This window comes from Dysidea avara, chromosome 5, assembly GCF_963678975.1.
Source record: "Dysidea avara chromosome 5, odDysAvar1.4, whole genome shotgun sequence".
Classification (NCBI taxonomy): Eukaryota; Metazoa; Porifera; class Demospongiae; order Dictyoceratida; family Dysideidae; genus Dysidea; species Dysidea avara.
In genome coordinates, this window is record NC_089276.1 from 13,412,764 (window position 1) to 13,433,763 (window position 21,000).

At 38.2% G+C, this 21,000-nt stretch overlaps 2 protein-coding genes across 5 annotated transcripts in view; one reads left to right on the forward strand and one right to left on the reverse strand.

Annotated features, from left to right (window-relative positions):
• Nucleotides 1-17,168, reverse strand: LOC136255474 (centrosomal protein of 152 kDa-like). Of its 3 annotated transcripts, XM_066048257.1 has the most exons (20): nucleotides 16,919-17,071; nucleotides 16,756-16,827; nucleotides 16,275-16,436; nucleotides 15,907-16,120; nucleotides 15,460-15,752; nucleotides 14,570-14,770; nucleotides 14,224-14,364; nucleotides 13,888-14,064; nucleotides 13,127-13,170; nucleotides 12,961-13,077; nucleotides 12,830-12,911; nucleotides 11,728-11,908; nucleotides 11,395-11,534; nucleotides 10,647-11,339; nucleotides 10,349-10,484; nucleotides 9,971-10,105; nucleotides 9,879-9,913; nucleotides 9,718-9,789; nucleotides 3,002-3,140; nucleotides 1-201 (listed from the first exon to the last, which is right to left on the reverse strand). In XM_066048257.1, the coding sequence occupies exons 1-20, from the start codon at nucleotides 16,967-16,969 to the stop codon at nucleotides 77-79; spliced, it is 3,210 nt and encodes a 1,069-aa protein (XP_065904329.1). In that variant the 5' UTR covers nucleotides 16,970-17,071; the 3' UTR covers nucleotides 1-76. The 3 variants fall into 3 exon arrangements, 2 of the variants coding, with proteins under 2 accessions (XP_065904329.1, XP_065904330.1); XR_010700908.1 differs by lacking the exon at nucleotides 1-201 and having other exon boundaries at nucleotides 3,073-3,140; nucleotides 9,848-9,913; nucleotides 16,919-17,168; XM_066048258.1 differs by lacking the exons at nucleotides 1-201; nucleotides 3,002-3,140 and adding an exon at nucleotides 3,153-3,883 and having other exon boundaries at nucleotides 16,919-17,168.
• LOC136255475 (transcription initiation factor TFIID subunit 2-like) overlaps nucleotides 17,039-21,000 on the forward strand; it is a 20,387-nt gene continuing 16,425 nt past the window's right edge. The window contains exons 1-10 of one of the 2 annotated variants that reach the window (XM_066048260.1): nucleotides 17,039-17,327; nucleotides 17,882-17,934; nucleotides 17,988-18,065; nucleotides 18,235-18,326; nucleotides 19,239-19,363; nucleotides 19,555-19,631; nucleotides 20,050-20,093; nucleotides 20,142-20,250; nucleotides 20,451-20,536; nucleotides 20,588-20,690. In XM_066048260.1, coding sequence (XP_065904332.1) covers nucleotides 17,288-17,327; nucleotides 17,882-17,934; nucleotides 17,988-18,065; nucleotides 18,235-18,326; nucleotides 19,239-19,363; nucleotides 19,555-19,631; nucleotides 20,050-20,093; nucleotides 20,142-20,250; nucleotides 20,451-20,536; nucleotides 20,588-20,690 — 807 coding nt within the window. In that variant the 5' untranslated portion in view covers nucleotides 17,039-17,287. The remainder of the gene's footprint in view (nucleotides 17,328-17,881; nucleotides 17,935-17,987; nucleotides 18,066-18,234; nucleotides 18,327-19,238; nucleotides 19,364-19,554; nucleotides 19,632-20,049; nucleotides 20,094-20,141; nucleotides 20,251-20,450; nucleotides 20,537-20,587; nucleotides 20,691-21,000) is intronic. The other variant, XM_066048259.1, reaches the window with a different exon arrangement.

Sequence of the window (21,000 nt, forward strand, 5' to 3'; positions counted from 1 at the left end):
TTTCTGCACAGTTTTATATATGTATTACTTGTTTGTCATGCTGACATTGAAAATACAAAATAGCACTGATATGATTTCACTGAGAGTAGTCTGATGTGAGAAGTTTTCTGTTCATATGACTGGAGATATTTGATGTGTGGTGAGAACTGGATGCTCTTCTGTGACTTGTATGACTTGCTGTATTAGTAGAATGACTGGAATCTGATGAACAACAAGTGTTAACCATAAACCTAAAATTGTATTGATTTGACTGTGTGTTTACAGTGAAATTTACTTTTGGTACAAAATGACTGATGATTTAAGAACAGTTATGTTTTTTTTTTCACAGTTCTACACTAATAACACACTTATCACAACATGTGTGCTATTGAAAGATAAAATTAGTTTTAGAAAGTCAATCACAAACTGACCATGAGATTGGTTAGCCAACAATCATAGAGGAGTTGCATATAACCATTAGGATGCAGTGGCTGCCCTTTTGAGACACATAGGGACAGCCACTGAATGTCAATAAATCTTATAGTTTTCTCTATGTGTATGTTAGATACCCACTGGAGGCTTTTTAGTAAGTTGACAACACGAGGGCGTGATTTGGTCACCCAGGTGTGGCATTAATTAGTGACTGAAGCACAGCTGAGGTTGCTAATTAATGCCCGCTGAGGTGCCAAACCAAGCACGAGGGTTTCAACCTACTAAAAAACGACAGTGGGCATCTAACCTATTTAGAAAGCAGCTTGTTACCAGCACTGGCAAAAGAAGCACAGAGTCACGCTAGGTAAGGTCCTGCCGGCTCAGTGGCCAGTTTAGTGTTGTTTTAGCAGCTGTTATTTAGTTCCAAGGCTTGTTTACTAGCTATACTAAGAAGCGACAAGCTGGTCACTAATCGAGAAGCTTTATAACAACTGGCCACGAAGCGACAAGCTTTATTACAACGAGACAAGCTTTATTACAACCTTGATTACAAAGCGACAAGCTTTATTACAACTGGTCATTAAGCAAAAAGCTTTAATTATTACAAAGTAACAAGCTTTATTACAACTGCCGGCCATGAAGTGACAAGCTTTATTACAACTGGCAGCCACAAAGCAACAAAAGTTGCAAACAGGTGCAATAGCTGAAGTGTGTTGATGGTCTAATGGTGACAGTGCTGACAAGCAGACGAATGCAAATTCGCTGACAAGCAAACGAATGTAATGTGTTTGCTGTAAACTCGGCAACACCAGTAGTTTCGCTGATGGCTAGCTAGTTGTGAATGTGGCTCATTGTTGGGGTAGCTGTAGTATGCATCGAGCAGCTGGCTCATTCGGTTTGATAGCTAGCTTGGTAAAGGCTGGTATGGCTGATGAAGGTAAAAACCCAAATGTCATTAACCATACAACCACTCATTATTAAATCAGTGACACAGAAAACTCTTTGAAGTGTTGTTGAGTTTACCATAACAGTCTCACGTGACAACAGGTCTCTAAATGAAATTTAGAGCCCTAACCTCAGTGTATAAATACTCTCATTAACTGTGTCAACATAAATATTCATGCTGCTGTCTAAACATAGGAAAAACCCCTTTTCTTTTTTGTGGTTGTCTTCTATGAATAACATAGAGCTATAAACCTACCAAACAATGCTCCTCAGTATAACAGTAATACACCTTTTTCATGGGTCACAACAATAGACAAATGCTACAATTGACAGGCCCACAAGCAAACTCCTCGCATTTATATAACAAATGCAGGTGACACTCTAACTTTGTATGAATTCTTTCCTTAAAACATCAAAACAAACAAACAAAGGTGCATATACTTCAAATGCTTTTCAAAGTGTGTCAAATTTTATCTAGACATTGACTTAACTACAACAGACAATTTCTGGAAATATTGTTTACAACTAACTAGTGATGCACCGATACCGAACTAGTATCGGTATCGGCCTTATTTTGGCGGTATCGGACTTGTATTGGTAAAGCAAAAAATTCCCAATACCAGGAGAGCTTATAAACGCTGAAGGCGCGAAGGAGCGTGATACTAGTGGTTCCACTAATTACTTAAACCTCAGTCCATGTAGGGCTTTCATCCTATATTCACTGCTACTTAGTGGTTTATTGCATCATCACCGTCAAGCTGTTTATCTTCAAAGGAAGCCATGATGAGTCTAAGTACTTGTGTGCTATTTGTAAACTAAAAGAGACTGAACAACTCTTAACAATGAACTAAGTAGCCATATGTTTTGTAAGCTCTCTGTGCTGTACTGAGAACCAGAAACAGAGCTGTGTTGAAATAATTCTTTTAATTACCCTACCAGTATTACTCAATACTGACACTCTATGGCTGCATATTAACTGCTAGCACCTGTTAACATAACCAAGCACAGCCCAGGAAATTACTGCTGTCTTTATAAGGACATCTTTCATTAACAAAAAGATAGAACACAGCTATACCCTGAGTGTTACGCTCCTTCGCGCAAGCTCGCAAGCTCCTGCCGATACCAACCGATACTTTAAATGACGTATTACTTATCAAGATGGCGGCATACATAGCGCATTGAACGGGAGTTGAGCAAAAGCTGATGTAAGCCATGAATTTGTTAAAAGAAGCCAGCTATTAGCATTATTAGTACAGTGGAAACTGAAGTAAGCCATGAAATAAGATTCATTGAAGCCATAATCTTATCTTGGTGTAATTGATAGCCACAAAACCAGCAAACTGCAGTTGATGGGATTAGCAAATGAGTTTTGTAAGCTAAATCACTAGCTGTTTCTTGTGAGAAATGCCTGGGGGCAAAGTATCAGTATCGGCAATTTCTGGCCTCAAATGTATCGGTATCGGATCAGTAGTGAAAAAGTGGTATCGGTGCATCACTACAACTACCAACAGCACCCAATGGTTGTGCAATGGCAATTTACACACAGGGCAAACACACACACATACATGCATGCACGCACACCACACACGGGCACATGCACGCAAGTATACACGAACACACACACACATGCAAACAACACACATACTTTCATCTACTTTAGCTCCATTCACTAACTGATGTAGACACTTCAAGTAGTATCTTTGAACCTTTCTAGCACTTTCATACTTTGCGAGGGTTATCTGTTCATCCAGGTGAGCCTGTTTCTCTACCAGTACATCTCTTAACTAAAAATGTTAATCATTGTACACAATATAATACAATATGCTTGATTATCCTAATATGATTATCAGAATGTAAAAAGTGACAGTTCGGTCAGAGTGTTTGTCATCAATTGTGTGTTATCAATTGTGTGTTTTAGAGTATGAACAGAGCCAGGTATGCAAAAAAAATAATTAAAAATCAGTCACTGTATTTTGACCAGTTAATAGCCGCAGCTTGTATAATAGCTGTCCCCAGATAGTAGCCTCTCCACAGCTTAGAATTATAGTCATAAGAGCCACCCTCGGATAAGAGCCACAGCTTGTATCTGAATATACTGATGTGTTGATTTGAAGCAGAAACTGGGTAAAGGAGTTGTTTTATGCCAGGAAATCGCATTGTTGAGATAAATGAAATTATCGAAGGATGATTAAACAAGGTCAGTCACCCATGAATCCGTATAAATGCCATGGTCTGCTGCTACGCAAGCCCATAGTAGCCACCCTTGGATAGTAGCCGCAGGGTATTCCTTGCTGAAAGTTATAGTAGCCACAGCTTTTCTGATCAAATATGGTATGAGCTGGTACACATATTGAATTGGGAAGTCTCACTGCATACGTGTACTGCTTTTATCAGTTATATAAAAGGGCAATGGAGGGGGTATATTTAAATAATACACATACCTTGTATTTGACCAGTTGAGAGGTGTGACTCGAATAATAGCCGCCACTGGATAGTTGTTAAGAGCTGCAGCTTGTATCTGAATATGCTGAGCATTTTGAAGAGAAATTAAAACGATAATAGTATTGAAGAATGATTCAATAAAGTCAGTCAATCGTGAATTTGTAAAATCACTGTTGGCTACTGCTACACAAGCCCATGGCGGCCCTCGGATTAGTAGCCTCATGGTTTTTATTTATTTATTTTTGCTGAAAGTTAATAGTAGCCATAGCTATTACCCGGTCAAATACGATAATCTTTAAAATGTTTGCAATTGTATATTTCATGAAATGCTAACATGATTCAAAAGTTTGTTGCATATTATGGAAAAATATTATATGTGACTGGTTCTGCAAGAATCCCACATGTTAGCACAAGCCTAATTTTACACTAATATGCAATAAACGCAATCGGTGAAATATTTACTAAATTTTGTAAATTTTTGAGCGCTTCTTTCACAATGAAGGAAGGTGATAACAGCAAAAACCTTGGTAGCATTGTGATCCCCAAAGCAAGAGGAGTTTAAAAGTCTTTGTGTTTTGTAAGGCCTGGAAGACAAAACTTACCCAGCAGTGGATTTATTTGTTAACGGAGAACTGGATGGCGTAAGTTTCATCGCAGTAGAGGACTGCATTCGTAAGTTATGATGGCTTATTTATGCACCTGTAGTATATTTTCCATCTTGTCACTGTACAAATTGATTTTTCTGCTGTTTCCACTTTGTAGCGCTGTAACTTTGAAAGTTCTTGGCTTCTAGAGCTGAAACTTTGATTGGCCATTTCTTTGGCTATTTGGATAAAGAAAATGAAATTTGAAAAAAGTGCAGATGTGGGGTTCTTGCAGATAGTGTTGCACCAATAATCAGTTCGATAATCAGTTCTATAATTGGTATTGGGCTGATATTAGCTACTGGCCGATTAATCGGTTTTGATTAAATCAAGCTGATGTTAATCTATGTGTAGTATAATGATGTGGGGGAGGCTAGAAATAAATTATTTGGCATTTTAATTGAGTTATGGGTTGATGGTTTAGTGGTGACTACAAGCCATGCCCATAGTAAACCGTCAGGTTTTAGGCCATGCCCAACAGTAAACTGAGGTTCTAGGTTTCTATGTAGTACCGGCCAATTGTCTCAAACCTGTTTACCATGAGTAACTTGTACTTGTGGTATATATATATATATATACTGTGCCAAAAACAGCCCAGCTGTAAAAAAAGGCGAGGCCAAGAATGCACAAGTACATGTTCATGGAGTAACTACAACCAAAAGACATGATATCAAAATCTGGCCAAGAAAGCATTTACAGTATAGGCACTTTTATGCATTCATTTTCTATATGCTTCACATTATCACATCCAGCTAGCTGACAGTGCAAAAAGATGGCCAAGTAGAAACCAATTGTAAATTTTTAGTTAAATAATTTTGGTAACAATGCAGTGTAATCATCTTTTATCATCTCAGTAGTATTGTTTATATTGCAAGCACACATGTACAGCTAGCTGGATGTGATAATGTGAAGCATATAGAAAATGAATGCATAAAAGTGCCTATACTGTAAATGCTTTCTTGGCCAGATTTTGATATCATGTCTTTTGGTTGTAGTATGTACTTATGCATTCTTGGCCTTGCCTTTTTTTACAGCTGGGCTGTTTTTGGCACAGGATATCACTACTTTTTGTTGAATGGAGAACATACAGTTACTGAAGATTGGCTATTATATTACATAGGAGACACTGCATGCATGCATGCATAATAACAGCTTCAGTATCAGATTAGCTATAGCTAAATCAGTAGCAAAAGCTTCAAGTTCAGTGTTTAGAAGCGCTACTAAAAGTGACTTGCTAAGAGAAAACTCATTCAAACCGTTCAAATTTCCCTCAAGGACTCATGTGATATTTTGCGTGATGTTTCACGTGAAAATAAGAACTGGGGATAGTGACCTCGATAGTGACAAAGTCGAGGCTACCATCTTAATGGTTCTTCCTGAAGCGGTGGATTGGTGATATAATTAGTCTGTGTGTGTAACAAGTGGAGGTGAATCGACTGCGAGTTGTTGCTGAATGTATGCCTCGGAATGGACATGAAGATGCTGAATGCATCACACTATTCTCCCAGTGAATTGCCGAGTAAGTTCATGTATAAGTCATTGTAAACGGATATATAACTACTGTCGTAATTTTAGACAGGAATCCCCCATGCCATAGTAGCTTCCTGGGATTATATATATACTAGACATATTAAAAATTTTAAATAAGAAATAGGGATCGCTGAAAAAAGCCATGAAACAAGAAGGGATCGCTGGGGTGGTAATGTAAACCACAAATCCCTATTTTGACTTTTTATACTCAAATGGAGCATTTATAGAGAGTCAAAATAGGGATTTGTGGTTTACATTACCACCCCAGCGATCCCTTCTTGTTTCATGGCTTTTTTCAGCGATCCTTATTGCTAATTTTAAATTTAAAATTTTTAATATGTCTAGTTTGTGTACTTTTTTCCAAATCCATTTATGAATTATAAGTTAATTGGCACATTAGTGTAGTAAGCTAACAGAGATTCCTTGGTTTAAAAGGCTAACTCGTTAGATATGCTAACGCAATATTAATTTTGTAATCTATGATAAAGACTATATTTTCATCCTGATTCATTTGTACACACACAAAATATAAGGCAGGATACATTAATTCCTAGTCTATACTCAGTGTTTGAACCATCATCGTCACACTTGGTGCCATCGCTGAAAACACACTGCTATCTGAGCTACTTACCTGTCAGAAGAATTACTGATTGTGCACCTATCATACAGGAGACAGTGTTGATGGCAGCACAGGAGACTTGAAGAAGAACAAGATGTCTTAGGTGTTTATTCTAACAGAAGGACAAGAATGAAACTCTATGATACAAGTTATAAGAATGGTAACTGTTAGTATTATAATTCCTGTAGAGTCCAATTTTTTTCATAAATTTTCACGTGATATAACGATGCATACATCAAGCACGTACATTATAGGTGTAGAGTTGTCTAGCAGAATAGGTTGTGAAGAGATAGCTATACATTATAGCTGTAGTGCTATTATTGTAGCGATGACGCTTTACAACACCTTTGTATAAATGCACGTATGAACAGGGTTGAATACAGCAGCAACATTGTGAGTTGGTATTAATCAAGCTAAATAGGAGATGGCTAGGCTTGGCCGAAAAGTCTTCCTATGCCGGTGTCTGCATGTACAAATCACAATGTCATTACCAGTGGCCAGTGGCGTAGCCAGTCTTACATGATTACCAGGGATTTGGCAGTCATTACCCATACATGCAGGAGTACTTTAAACTGGCATATTGAGTTCCAATTGTCAGGACTTAGACTGGGCTCTAGCCCTGGAAAGCCTAGGTGTAGCCTGCTAGCAACAGTGTGTAACAAAGTGGAACACCATAGGTATAGTCAGCAAAGTCTGGTTAGCATGCATGTGGTCATGGCTAAATGTTTGCAACTGTCAATGTCACTAGCTGATCAGAGAATGTGCTAGAATATGTACACAGTAGCTAGTTACAGTGACATAAGCACAGTAGCACACAATCCTCCCATATAAGACTGTCAGGCTTCACACCCTGTAAGTTGTTTATGACATGGATACCATATGGGAGGGTTGTTGATGATATGTGGTTAGACCACAAAATATTTTTAAATGGTAGGGTTGTAATAAATACCCCACTCAACCTTTTTTGCGTGTGAAAAGCAGCCATGATATCAGCGCTACCATTTATCTTCCACCTATAATGGACAAACAAAGCACTCACTGTGATGGCTAGAAAGAAGAATAAACTGGATGCAAGCTTAAAAGGCTTCTCGTAGCGAAGACGGGCAGCTCACTAGAGACCCTATTATGGCGATCTTGTAAGGTAAAAGAGTGCTGCACAACTTCAATCTGCCATCTATTAACGTTATAAAGACTACAGTCGAACAATACGCATCCCTGAGCACACAAGATCCCGTAATTTTGTTCTTCTACGGCTTCTTCCGTATACGGAACAGCTGGCAATGGCGAAGAAGAACTTAGAAATTTATCGAGGTGGAGGCCAGTTAGCGATCTGTGGAGCACGGGTTAATTAATGGGTCATGGACACGCAGAAGGACTCAGTGAGTAAGGCTGTGTAGTTTTTATCATGAAAAAATGGAAGCCTTGGGCTGTACACGAGTGAAACAAAATGATAATAAGAATAATAATAATATTATGAATAATAATATGAACAATTCGCGTAAAATTCACAATTTTTGAATGTTTCTAAATTTCGTCTAGGCCATTTTTATTGCTATATCACCATTTGTCTGAGTTCAGTGTTTGATAATAAGCCATCTGAGTGTTTTTTTGTGCTCGAGTCTGCTTTCTAAGGCTGGTTTTAGGTGACTGCTCTATTAGGATTTTCAAAAATTCCACTTCGATCCCTATTATGAACCCACTATCGTGGTACATGATATGCTTTTGTAGGCCAGATCCTTGCAGCTGGTTTGTTCTAGCAGCTGTGTGGGTCAGACCGCAAACAAGTTGAGCTGAACCCTTGTGAGAAAACAGCTAAAAATGAAAGAAGGTTTTTTCTCAACATTGATGACAACGAAGTTGTCAAGAGCAGACAAATGCTTCCATCAACAGTTCAGGAAAGGCTATGAGGCTATATACTTTTATGGCTTCCTCTAATGCATGGTGAAATCTTTGGCTATAAATAATGTGTCAGGCATTTGAATGATTAGCAAGTAAGTCAATACTACAAAACTAATAAGTTAATATTTTTGAGGGCTCAGCTCAATGCGTACATACAGTATATATACCATAATTACTATGCATCGATCGATTGATGTGATGATAATATGGTGCAGATCTGAGACAACCATGGACCCTACTATATAGTAACTGGGCAGATATATCATACAGTATGGTAGTACTGTATATTAGGGATCATGAAGAATTGGGTTTTCCTAACCAAAAAATTCACCCAAACACCAGCTTCACAAAATCAATCCTGGCACCTTGGCAGTATTGGTTAGGTATAACCAAGCCAAAAAGTGCCTTCAGTATGATCAAGAGTTAATAATAGTAGAGAGGGAACTCCTAAAGGCTTGCAATAAACAGTTACGAAATTTCAAAAAAAAATTTATTCAATGGAATTTTCTACTGACTAACTGACTGCCTGCCTGCCTGCCTTCAGGCAAGCATAACTCGATAACGGCTAAGGCTATGGGCTTAATTTTTTCACTGTTCGACGTTGCTTTGTCCCGAGATGTGCCCTTTGGCATACCGCAGTACGTACAATGCGTGCATCATGGACTCACCTTTGTCCTCCTTTGTGTCCCATTTCTTTTTGCTGATAGTCTAAAGTGTCGATTCGCGGTAGTGCGATGCATGGCTTCCCTACAGTACATTTGTAAACGGGAATCGTCCATATTTTCCGTGGTGAACCGACTGATTGCAGAGACGATTCTAACATTGTTCTTTGCTTGTAACACTGTTTAACGGGCTGAACATAGCTGAAAGCGAAGAGTAGCTTTGTGCTTCTTGGCCTTGTGACTCACTACCGTGAGTCTTGATCAAAATTTACATTTTAACCTAGAATGAGCTGTACATCAATGCTAATGACACTAATATGAGTCATTTAATAATGATGAGGATGAGTGTTAGCATTATTAGTGTATATTGGACCGGTTATCGGTATTGGCCAATTTTGTTGTTTAATATTGGTTGTCGGAATAATCAGGTAATTTGGATATCGGTGCAACACTACTTGCAGATCCGGTCATGTATAATGGTACACTATCAAGGAAGGGATAAAAATCCAATATCAATTCATACACAACTTAGCATTCATGTGCATACAGCAGACAATATACATACCACTTGCATCAGATCGGACTTCATTGTATGAAAGGCTGCTTCTACATCTTGATGATAAAGTGTCCAATGATCCTACACGTGAACAATATACATATATGCAAGTTACTATTACTACCCATTATATGCTTACAAGTTACAAAGATGCAAATTACGTAGCTTACTGTTTGACAGGCAAAGTTTTGTTTATACTTGTGAGCTAAATAACAAGTAAACAACATGAGTAGGTGGACAAGTAACTTGGTATTATTTGTACCATGACTGAGTTGTTCCTCCAATGCTTGTATATGCTGTAGTAGAGATTGTTGTTTGTCTAACTGTGCCTGTCGTTCGGATAACAGTTTTAGTGAACACTCCTGTTCTAATTTGCTTCTCATCTGTACCAGAAGTCCTGTAATATGTATCACAATGTATGTGTGGAGCACGTGTGCGTGTGCGTGTGCATGTGTGTGTGCGTGTGTGTGTGTGTGTGTGTGTGTGTGTGTGTGTGTGTGTGTGTGTGTGTGTGTGTGTGTGTGTGTGTGTGTGTGTTGTGTGTGTGTGTGTGGTACATAGGTATAGGACTACTCAGTATACAATTTAAACTGGCGCATTACATGTGAACATTCAAGGCATATACACTGCACTTACATACCTTCATATTCATGTTTAGCTTTCACAAGAGCTTGCTTCACCATCTCTTGCACAACATTCTCATGTTCCTGATTCCACTGCTGTCGAGCAGCCTCAAGTTTCTGCTGAATTTCTGTACTCATTTTTGTCTGCTGTGCCTAAAAGAAACCCAAATAGGTTAACATACTGTTTGGAATACAGATATGATGTGCATGTACAATATGCATGTGCGCATGTATGTGCGTGCATGGTGTGTGGTATAAGCATAAGTACATGTACATGTGTATGTGTCTAAGAATTATGAATGTTGTACAATTAACCTTTGTCCATCTGACTTGTGCAGCCTCAAGCATGGAGCCTAACTGCTGTTTGGATCCTCTCTCACTTTCTACCATATACTGCAGCCGAGCATTGGTCACTGCAAGCTCTAGCTGTGCAGCATGCTCATCTTTCCATTTCTTCTTAGCCTTAGCTAAGGCCATTGCACAACTTTTGTCATGTTCTGCTTGCCATTCATGTTTGGATTGTGCTAGCACACTCATGTAGTCACTTTCTAGTTTCTGTTTTTCATTTTCAAACTGGACTGCACTATCTCTCTTTATACGCTCTATTGCTGCTTGATGTTCTGCATCATAGTTCTTCCTCACTTCACAAAATACATGTCTTTTCTGTTCCTCAAGTGTTTCTTGATATTTAGCTTGCATTTGATGGTTTGCATTGTTCACCAGTTCTTCATATTCCCGTTTCAACTGAGTCTTTATTTTGTCCACAATTTTTTTGTGTTCTGTTTCCCACTCTTTCCTTGCCTTCTTCAACAGCTGTTGAGTTTGTTTTTCCACCTGCTGCATTTTGTCATGGTTCCACAGCTCTTTGGCAGCTGAAACAGCAGATTCTATTCTGCTCTGCAAATTACTACCATTGTTTTTGATCCACTCCGATTTGGCAGCCAGGATTGTTTCTGATATCTCCTTCTGCTTTTCCAAGTCAAGCTCCTGACGTGCTAACTTTACTGCCTACATAACGATATATCATGTTGAGACTACTGTACTGGTTTGTAAGACTGTTTACCTCTATTATTCTACTTTCCGTTTCTTTCTTCCAATCTTCTTTGGCTGCCATTAAGGCATCTTCTTTTTCTTTTTGAAATCTCTTCTTATTCTCAGCCTGTGCATCAGCTAATGCTTGTTGAACTGATGCCATACTCTCCGCTAAAATAAAATATAGTAGACGTGTTTGCTAGAGTATATTTATAAATTTAATATCAACATCATGATCATGTCCTACATTTCTAGTACATGCCAGGTACTGAGATACATATATACAACATGGTACGTAACTTAACCTATTAACTGACACAACTTTGAAACAAGTTTGGCTTAGAAGCAAACTAGCAGTATTTACCTATAAGCGTCTGTCTCCACTCTGCCTTTGCTTTTTCCACTTCTTGCTGTATTCTTAGTTCACAGTTGGAATCTTTCTCTTTGAGTAACTCTTGAACTCTTGATGTTTCTTTTTCTATAACATCCTGGTTATCCACAGACATGTCACTGTCAGAATGATCTTCATTCTTTTTAGGAGACACCTACAGGTAGTCATTTGACAAATGAAGTATTTGATTACAACATTTTGCACGGCATATGTCTGCTTGTAGTGTGTGTGTGTGTGCGTGTGTGTGTGTGTGTGTGTGTGTGTGTGTGTGTGTGTGTGTGTGTGTGTGTGTGTGTGTGCATACATGCGTGTGTCAGTGCGCTGGCTTGCAAGCCAGCAAGAGGGCTTTCTTTACATTACGCATACACCATGCTTTGCACAAAGTGGACTAAGTCTCTGGCTCAGGTCCCTGCAATTGTCTATATGGCCTATCCACCCTCCTGGGAGTCCTCTCACTCTCACCCAGCCTAAATTTCAATAGCTTGTAAAGTAGGTTATGCAGTATTCCCTGGCTAGGTGAGTTCTCCCTCCTAACCTAATTTCAATGTTTTGTAATGGGTTATTCAGCATCCCCTGGTTGAGTGAGCGTGTACATTCCATGACGGGTGGGGTGGAGATGTAGGGGCAGATCCAGACTTATGGAAAGGGGGTCAAAAATGAACTGAGGCACTACATTGTCTCTGGTTTGATAGGTGAGACCAAAAAAAAAAAAAAAAGGTCACAGCCAGCTGAAAATAGCTGCCCACCACACCAACCATGCATTTATAGCTGATAAACTATATAAAAATCCTTAAATAGCTCACTACACACTGTTCTAATACTGTGACTGCTTTATTAGAGTGACTGCTCTATTAGAGTATCTCGATCTTGGTATATATACTGAAAATTTTTGGAGGGGGGGTCAAGAGCCCCCTTTGACTCCCCCCCCTGTATCCGCCCCTGAGATGATCTCAAGAGGGATGATGGTCTCCAGACAAGGAGAAAAAGAAGAAAGACAGAAGTGTGTGTTGTGCATGTGTGGCACGCGTGTGTGTTGTGCATGTGTGGCACGCGTGTGTGCGTGTATGGTATGTACCTCTTCTTCTCTCCCTTTGCATGCTTGCACATATTGCAGTTGTACTGATGCCAATTCAGTTTTAGTTTTATGCAGTTCTGACCTACAAATCAGACATAGTACACACTAGTTTATGTGCTTGTGATACTGACTGGAGTTGATCTATTTCTGACTTGTGCCTGTTGATGAGTTGCTCTCTCTCTAAACCAGCTGCTTCCTTTAAACGCAGAGAAGAGTCCTCGTGAAGTTTTAAACAAGCCAACCGGCAACTGTGTGATGAAGTCATAATACAGAGCACAAGCAAATAAAATGTCTTACTGTTCTAAACTAGATTTCTTGTCTTCCTCGGACTGTTGATGAAGCTAGTGATAAAAAAAAACTCAATAATACTATTGTATATACACATATACTAGAGATGCAATAATACAGTGTGCAGACGTATCGATATATTGCCTCTGGTGTATCACGATACAGCGATATATTGCACAATACAAAGTGGAGTCTAAGCAATGGATTATGTTGTCTTTTAATGTTTTTTTTTTTTTTTTTTTTTTTTTTTTTTAGTGAGCTAAATTTTCGAAAAGCATTACATACTACTCAGTTTAACCACAATGTACAATAATTTGATTGTCAGCCATGTTAACAAGCTACAACATGTCGATATATCATGATATACGATATCATGATATGCGATATATTGATATGGTTTGACTTTGTATTGATACAGCGATATTGTCTTAAAACGATACGATACGCGACACATGATATATTGTTGCATCTCTAGTACATACTGTATATACATACAGTGGGAATTTTCTGAGCACTAGTTCACTGATGAAAGCATGTGTTTGCTCAGATAAACGAAGAATTTGTTTACTAAATGGAAGATACATTTATTCTCATACAGCATTCAGTTAATCATAATTGAAATCTTACTGTGTATGTACGTATAAATCAATGGACTTTCATCTATTTGAACAAATTCACATTTTTTTATCATAGTATGGGAATTATGTTGTCCAGATAATAGACTACATCCACTGTGCTACAACACTTCACACTAATCATTGTGTACATACTTCAATTAGATCATTTCTGACTTTCTCCAATTGTGTGACAAGATGATTTCTGTTTTGCTCAATCTGCACACAGTGGTCCTTGCACAAGTGAAGTTCAGCTGTAGTTGATTGTAACTGGCCACTGCTCTCCTGTACTTGTTCCTCTGTTGTTGATAACTTAAATTTTAGGTCTTCTACCTATGACAACATAGATTCTTAAGTGGATGATAAACTCGACAAATTTATTAAGTATCAGCTACATTTATACCTATGTACAGACAAAGCCATACAACAACAAACATGATATTTGGAAATGTGTTTTTGCTATAACAACATGTTGTTTTGTGCACATCTTACCTCTGCAGCTAGTTGACATACTTGTGTACGTAGCTCCCTTTCCTCCTGGCTGTCAAGGACAAATGGTTCTTCATCATCCATCACACTACTGGGGTCCTGTTGTTGAGTTAACTTTGACTGTAGTTCACCAACCAACCTAGTCTGCATAGAGTTTATATGGAAATGTACGTATTCTACATAAATATGTCTACACACATGGACGCATGCACCCCCCTCCTCCTCCCACACACACACACACACACACACACACACACACACACACACACACACACACACACACACACACACACGCACACACACACACACACACACACACACACACACACACACACAACGTAATACACACCTGTGATTGAATGGTTTCATGAGATGCATCGAGCTCCACTTTCATTTGCAGCATATCATCTTGATGTTTCTGTTGTAGTGACTCCATGACACTATCATACTGCTGACGAAGCTTTTTCAAGTTATCACTGTTACGAAGTTGTTCAACTTGTTGTATCAAGGTCTCATTAGAGCTCTCTGCTGCCAGTAGCTTCTGCTGTAACTATAACACACATTTACAGATTAGCATAGCAACAATAGACATGCCATTAATACTACAGCTACACCTAAATCATACAAAAAGGACACATGCAATATATTGTTACACACAGTAACACACACGTGTTCGCACGAGCACGCACACACAAACAAGAGAAGCTTTAGCTTTCTGAAGACTACTTAGTGTTTGAATATTTGACAAATCCATATCCCTTCAATACCGTGGAGAACTGATTATATCCAAACACCAATTACAACTATCCAATGAAATACCAAAATGACTATTCAATTATCAACAAGTGTGTGCTCTATTAACAGCAATTACACAAATGAATGTGGATGTATGATTTTACAACTGTTTCAGTTATATAAACATCTCCCCCCCCTCCCTGATTCAGATAATTTCTCTACTGTAGTGAGTAGAGTCAACGCATGACAGCAAAATACAACTTTAGAGTACAAACTGTGACATATATAAAGACAAACTGTTCTGATAGAAAATTCTGTGCATCTATAACTGAGGCTCTACAGCAGTGTTGCAAAAAGCCATTGAATATTCTTTGACTAACTTCAATGTTTGGTTAACCAAAGCGGGGATAAATTGGGAAGTCATTAACAAAAATTATGTTTTCTAAAAACAGGTTACCAAATTTTCTACTGTACATGTAACACTATCACACGACATATACACACCTCTCCTTGTGCTGAATCCAGTACACTGGCTTTAGTGCAGAAGGCCTCCAGATTGCTGATGGCTTCGCTTAGTGACACTTGCAGTTGCTGAATTTCACGATCCTTCTGTTGTAACTGATCTGATAATAACTCCTTCTGGTGCTGTAGTTGTCGCTTCTCATGATTAGCAATACGTAATTTTCTTTCATGATCATCCTGTAGTAATTCTAATTGTTTGGTGAGTTCATCAATTTTACGGCCTCGTGAGCTGTACAGTACTTCTAACTGTACTAGTTCATCACTAGGCTTCATTCCTATAACAGAATGAACAACAGTTTAGCTCTTCTCTCCATGTGCAGGTATGTTCACATGTGCATGAGTGTATGTAAAATTAAATATGTATGTATGGATGTATATTTCGTACACATACACATGGATACAACACATGATCATAAACTATATACATACCATTAACAGGTCGCTTCATGGGATGTTGTATAACTTGTTGCATGGTAGCAGTAGTGCCTACAGGACTGAATGACAGCAGTGGTTCCAGTGGGGCACTTTGTGCCTTCTTCGTATTGTTACTGTAATGGGATGGTGTTGTTCTGATAGTATGGATGGGAGAACTTCTTGTCTGTTGTACATTGCCTTCTTGTAAACCAGAATGTTGACCAGTTTGCTGAAAATGTTGACAAAAATTTTCGTAATTGTATGTGCAGTGTGTTTTTGAGCTTGCGTACATGCATGCATGTATGTATTTAAAATGAAAAATGTACTCAAAGTTTATATGGTCACACATTTGCTCATCTTCGTAAAATTGCACAACTTCATACCTCATTAAATACTTCCACTTGCTCAGAGTGGGTGGAGCCAGTTGGTGTGACATCATCACTGCTCAAAGTGGATGTGTCGGCAGACTCCATAGTACTGTTACTGACTGACTCATCTTCCCAGTCTTCTTCATAAGGTAGTGCTGTACTGAGTAACTGCTTGAGCTAAGCGTGGAATGAATCTGGTATTAAGGTAGCCTAACTATTAAATACAACTAAATGCATTTAATACTATGCGCTTTATCGTTTGGAAAGTGCACATGCCACATACAGTAAGATCACAGATTTTGAAGATTAGATAGATAGATTATCAATTTTGTCAAAAGACGTGGGTATACAGAAGGTTTATAGCCAGTAAACGTGTTCCCCACACATATAAAGACAACACACAGAGGACAAGTAACCACACAGTTGTAAAATAACAATCAAAAATACAATTAAATGTTGAATACAGTGATGACAACAGGTCAAAGTAGTTACTCACTTCATTTTCCCTATTTACATCATCTTCATTGTCTTCCTCTTCGTCTTCATGACTACCGCCACTACCCGGCAACTATGGTGTAAAGAGGACGCGTTAAACATTGAACAACGTCGTACACAAAACTATTTCAGTTTAGTGGTGTTAAATTGTAAAATAATGTTACCTCGCTGGACCCAAAGCTTAGTTGAAACTCAGTGGCTGAGTGAGTTTCCATCGCGACGGCAACAAGTTTTCCCGCCAGTTGAATGTGTTGGGGGGCGTCCCTTTTGTTGTATTGGTTTGCTCATAGATATTATCTATGGTTTGCTTGCAGATTATTGCGTTTGAATTTGTAGACAGTTAGTGGTGCACATTGCTCAGTATTATTAACAATCGTGTTCGGAAACTTGTACCATACTTGGCTTCGTTTGACAGTTTCTGCTATACTTCTAATAAAAGCGCACCTATCCTAGCGCTTAATCAGTGCGCTTATATTGAAATCCCTCTCGCTACTCAGTGGATTGAATGAAAGACCTCTAGGGTAAAGTGTATAATGAGCAAGTCGAAGAAATACAAGAATGTCTTTAAACTTGGTTAGTCAGCGCAGAGATCGTGTACATTTTGCATTAACATTGTAACTCACGTGAACCTGCAGATCTGTCAACCTCTTTCTCTCTCACCCCTCCTTATGTGGGTAATACACCTTTCTCTGTCCATACATCTTGGGACCATGATAAAGTGCTCATATATTAAAGCTTTATATGTATGTACATAATGGGATGTCATGGAGAGACACACTGTTGGTAGATCTGTGATTGATTACACTCTAAAAGTTTCTGTGATTTCTAAAATTAAGTTATTATTGATTTCAAACTTTCATCCTTGACTGTTGACTTGGCATGAATTTAATTACATGGATTTGAGTTAGTGTTAAAATAGTACATTGGTTGTGTGTGCTAGAGTGTGAACTTTGTTTTGTTTGGGAAGATTTAAAAAAAAAATGTCTTCCTCACATACAAATATACTGCGTCATGCACTGATGGTTTATTAACAGTTGTGTAACTTATGTCTTGGCAAAGTATTCCATCCTTATGTATTCAACAAACAATATGCTGTAGTATAAATTTGTACATATATTTCTCTTTAGCTCATCAGGTTCTGAGTATTACCGAAGTCAACTTCAAGAGACGTTACATACAGGTACATTTGTTATAGTACATAATGACATGTGTACTGTATATTTGTGTTGTTAGGGTTGGACTGAGCTGACTATTGAACCCCAGACAAGCTCTGGTCGACTACTGAGAGTGTCACTGAATTGTAAACAATGTCATATCCTTATAGTGTGTGTATAAAGTACTTTGCAGCCAGGGAGTGTATAGTTGTATAGCAGTTGCAATTTTCTATGCATCACTAAAGTAGCTATGGAGATACAGTATTATATATAAAAAGTTTTGTATGAGAAGCTTCTATAGTGTGTGTTATTCTTAACTTGTGATACGTATTCTCAAAGTATCAGTTAATGGTGTTAGAGTGGAGAACTACAGTTATGTCGACCCAACTCTTAGCATCTGTCCTGCTGAGTCAAAGAAGTATGTGTATAATAACTTGTATGTGTCCCTGCTTGAAATATTGTTGTGTACATCATGTAGTTTGTTCTGTGTGTAACATGTACGTAGGCTCTCAAGCGACTGTTTTATTAGAGTTTATATGCTAAAAGTTGGTTGTTTGAACTCCAATATACACTCAGATCGTTTGTTCAAAATGAAAAATTGATGACTCCATTGTAGTGATGCCACGATATATCATATATCATGATAATCGTGATAGAAACATTTCATGATAATGTGATAGAGGAAAAGCTATATCGTGATATGAAAAACACAAATTATTAAGTGAAAAGTGACTTGATATTTGCAAAATATGAGGATATTTCTTTGGCAACAAGTGGTAAAAACAAGTGTCAACTTTGTCAAATAATTGTTGTAAATTGACTAAATAAAACTTGTCCTGTGAAAACATTAACGTATTCAATTCATTTAATGCATAAGTCCCATATCGTGATATTAAAATTTTCATATTGTGGCATCACTACTCCACTCAATTATAGAGAGGACTTACATGCATGATGACACAGGCTAACAGCAGTTGTCAGGCAGCCATACTTCTATGGGTCAGAATGAACAACTTGACAGTGGAGCTAATAAAGAGCTAATGAGCTGGCATTACTCATTCAACAACTCAATACTTAATTGCTTCACTATGGACCATCAAAAATAGCTTTTCAAACATAACATTGTTCTGGAACATGGCCGACAGCTGCGGTTGCTTAGCAATTATGATGAATTACATATCACCCTGCAAGTCCTCTATTAATTGAATGATTGTTTTAACCTTTGATGAGCAAGGAATATGACATACATATGCAGAGACATGTGTAGAATGCTTTTCATATTTTTAATGGTGATTTTTTAAGTATACATGTAATGTTTTCTGCGGTGTAGGAGGAACTTGGAATTCTTTGATGGTTGTCATTTTGAGGCTATAGCATCTTGTGATATTGAGTGGTCACTTGGCAATGGTGAACTAGTTATTAAAATACCCAAAGAGACATTTGATAGTAATTCAGGTTAGTACTGCTAGTGTGTACATGATTTATAACATCTGAAATGTTATCTGTTACATGACAGTAGTGTGTGTGCATGTGTGCGTGCATGTGTGTGTGTGTGTGTGTGCAGAAACACATATGATGTATTTATACACACATCTAAAAGGATGGCATCCACCATGTGTATATGTACATGATCTGTTTACATTCAGATGTTCTCAAGATGCGTATAGCCTTCTCACTGGATCATCCTAATGGCGGTGTACACTTTGTGGATGCAGCAGATTCTGTATGTAGTCATATGTGACAACTGTGATAATAGAGAGATTGTGAATGAGCATACTGTACATACTCAGTTACAGGACTAGAGCATTGTGTACATTTTGGCTTATAATGTACTGTGATGGTACAGAATATAAGCAACATGTACAGAATTTTGTCAGACTTTAAATTACTGACCTTTATAAATGTTTGAGCTGGCTTCACACAGTTCACAGTATATTACATATGCCATAACTGTGTTGACATTGGTTATCTGTTTGTTAATTTTATCTCGAGTATATTAATGACCATGTAGATGTAGGCATGGAAATGTACATACCAAAAGTACATTTCCATGCCTACATTTCCATTACCAAAAGTTTATTAATACATTGAGAACCACTGTAGTCATATACTGTATTGAAATGGTTGTTTACTTTTCACAGAAATATGTACACATGTATACCTATGGATGGGGGAACACCTCCAGGTACACTACATCACTATATTATGATTATAGTACTAATTGTTACGACAGATTGTGGTTTCCTTGTGTGGACTCCTACCAGGAGGTGTGTACATGGAACATCGATGTCACTGTACCATCCAACATGATTGCCGTCAGCTGTGGGGAGCTGTGTGAACAGGTGAGGGTATATTTGATCCCCGACAATTGTAAGACGAGAGCCTCAATACAAATGTTATGAACTGTATATAGATGGTGGTGGACCCTTGGTTCCCCAAATTGTTTTACCAGTGTTTGATAAAGTTGTGTGGTCTTGTGGTCTGTGTAGCAATACTGCAGAGACTGAAGGGACAAGAAGTAATGTTTTTGTGTGTCTTTTAGCTACTAACAAACGACGGTCATCGTAAGGTGTTTATGTACACTGTTACAGTACCAGTGGCAGCACCTAACATTGCCCTAGCTGTGGGGTAAGCTGTGCATCCCCTAACTGTAACACTGTTATGACATTTGGTGTGCAGGAGTTTTGAGATCTACCCTGACCCAGTGATGCCAGAGATCACATACTTTTGCCTACCTCAGTTGTTGCCTGTATTGAAGAACCTGGGGACCTTCATGCAAGAGGTATGTATAAAGGAGTTACTATAAAAGGACACTGATGGTGCTTTGAGAATATTCAAAACATTTAAGGCTTTTTAGGTATCTCTATAGATATGATTATTGTGTTATTGGACTGTTTTGTTTAAGTGTTAAAGAATGTACATATGTATATGCTCTATCAGAGAGATTAAACTTTGCGTGTACAGAAAATGCACGCATGTGTCTTATGACTTCAATATCCAATCATTGTTTCAGAATACACTCAAGCAAGAGTACATAATAATAGAAGAGAGAGGAGAGTGTCTAACTCTCAATATAATCCATATAAGCACAC

Excerpts from the sequence above, each read along its gene's own strand:
- LOC136255474 (XM_066048257.1), bottom strand. The coding sequence starts at position 16,969 with ATGGAAACTCACTCAGCCACTGAGTTTCAACTAAGCTTTGGGTCCAGC. Across the intron at positions 15,753-15,906 it reads CATGAAGCGACCTGTTAATG|GAATGAAGCCTAGTGATGAA; the intron begins GTATGTATATAG and ends ATTCTGTTATAG. Across the intron at positions 3,141-9,717 it reads AGTCCGATCTGATGCAAGTG|TTAAGAGATGTACTGGTAGA; the intron begins GTATGTATATTG and ends TAACATTTTTAG.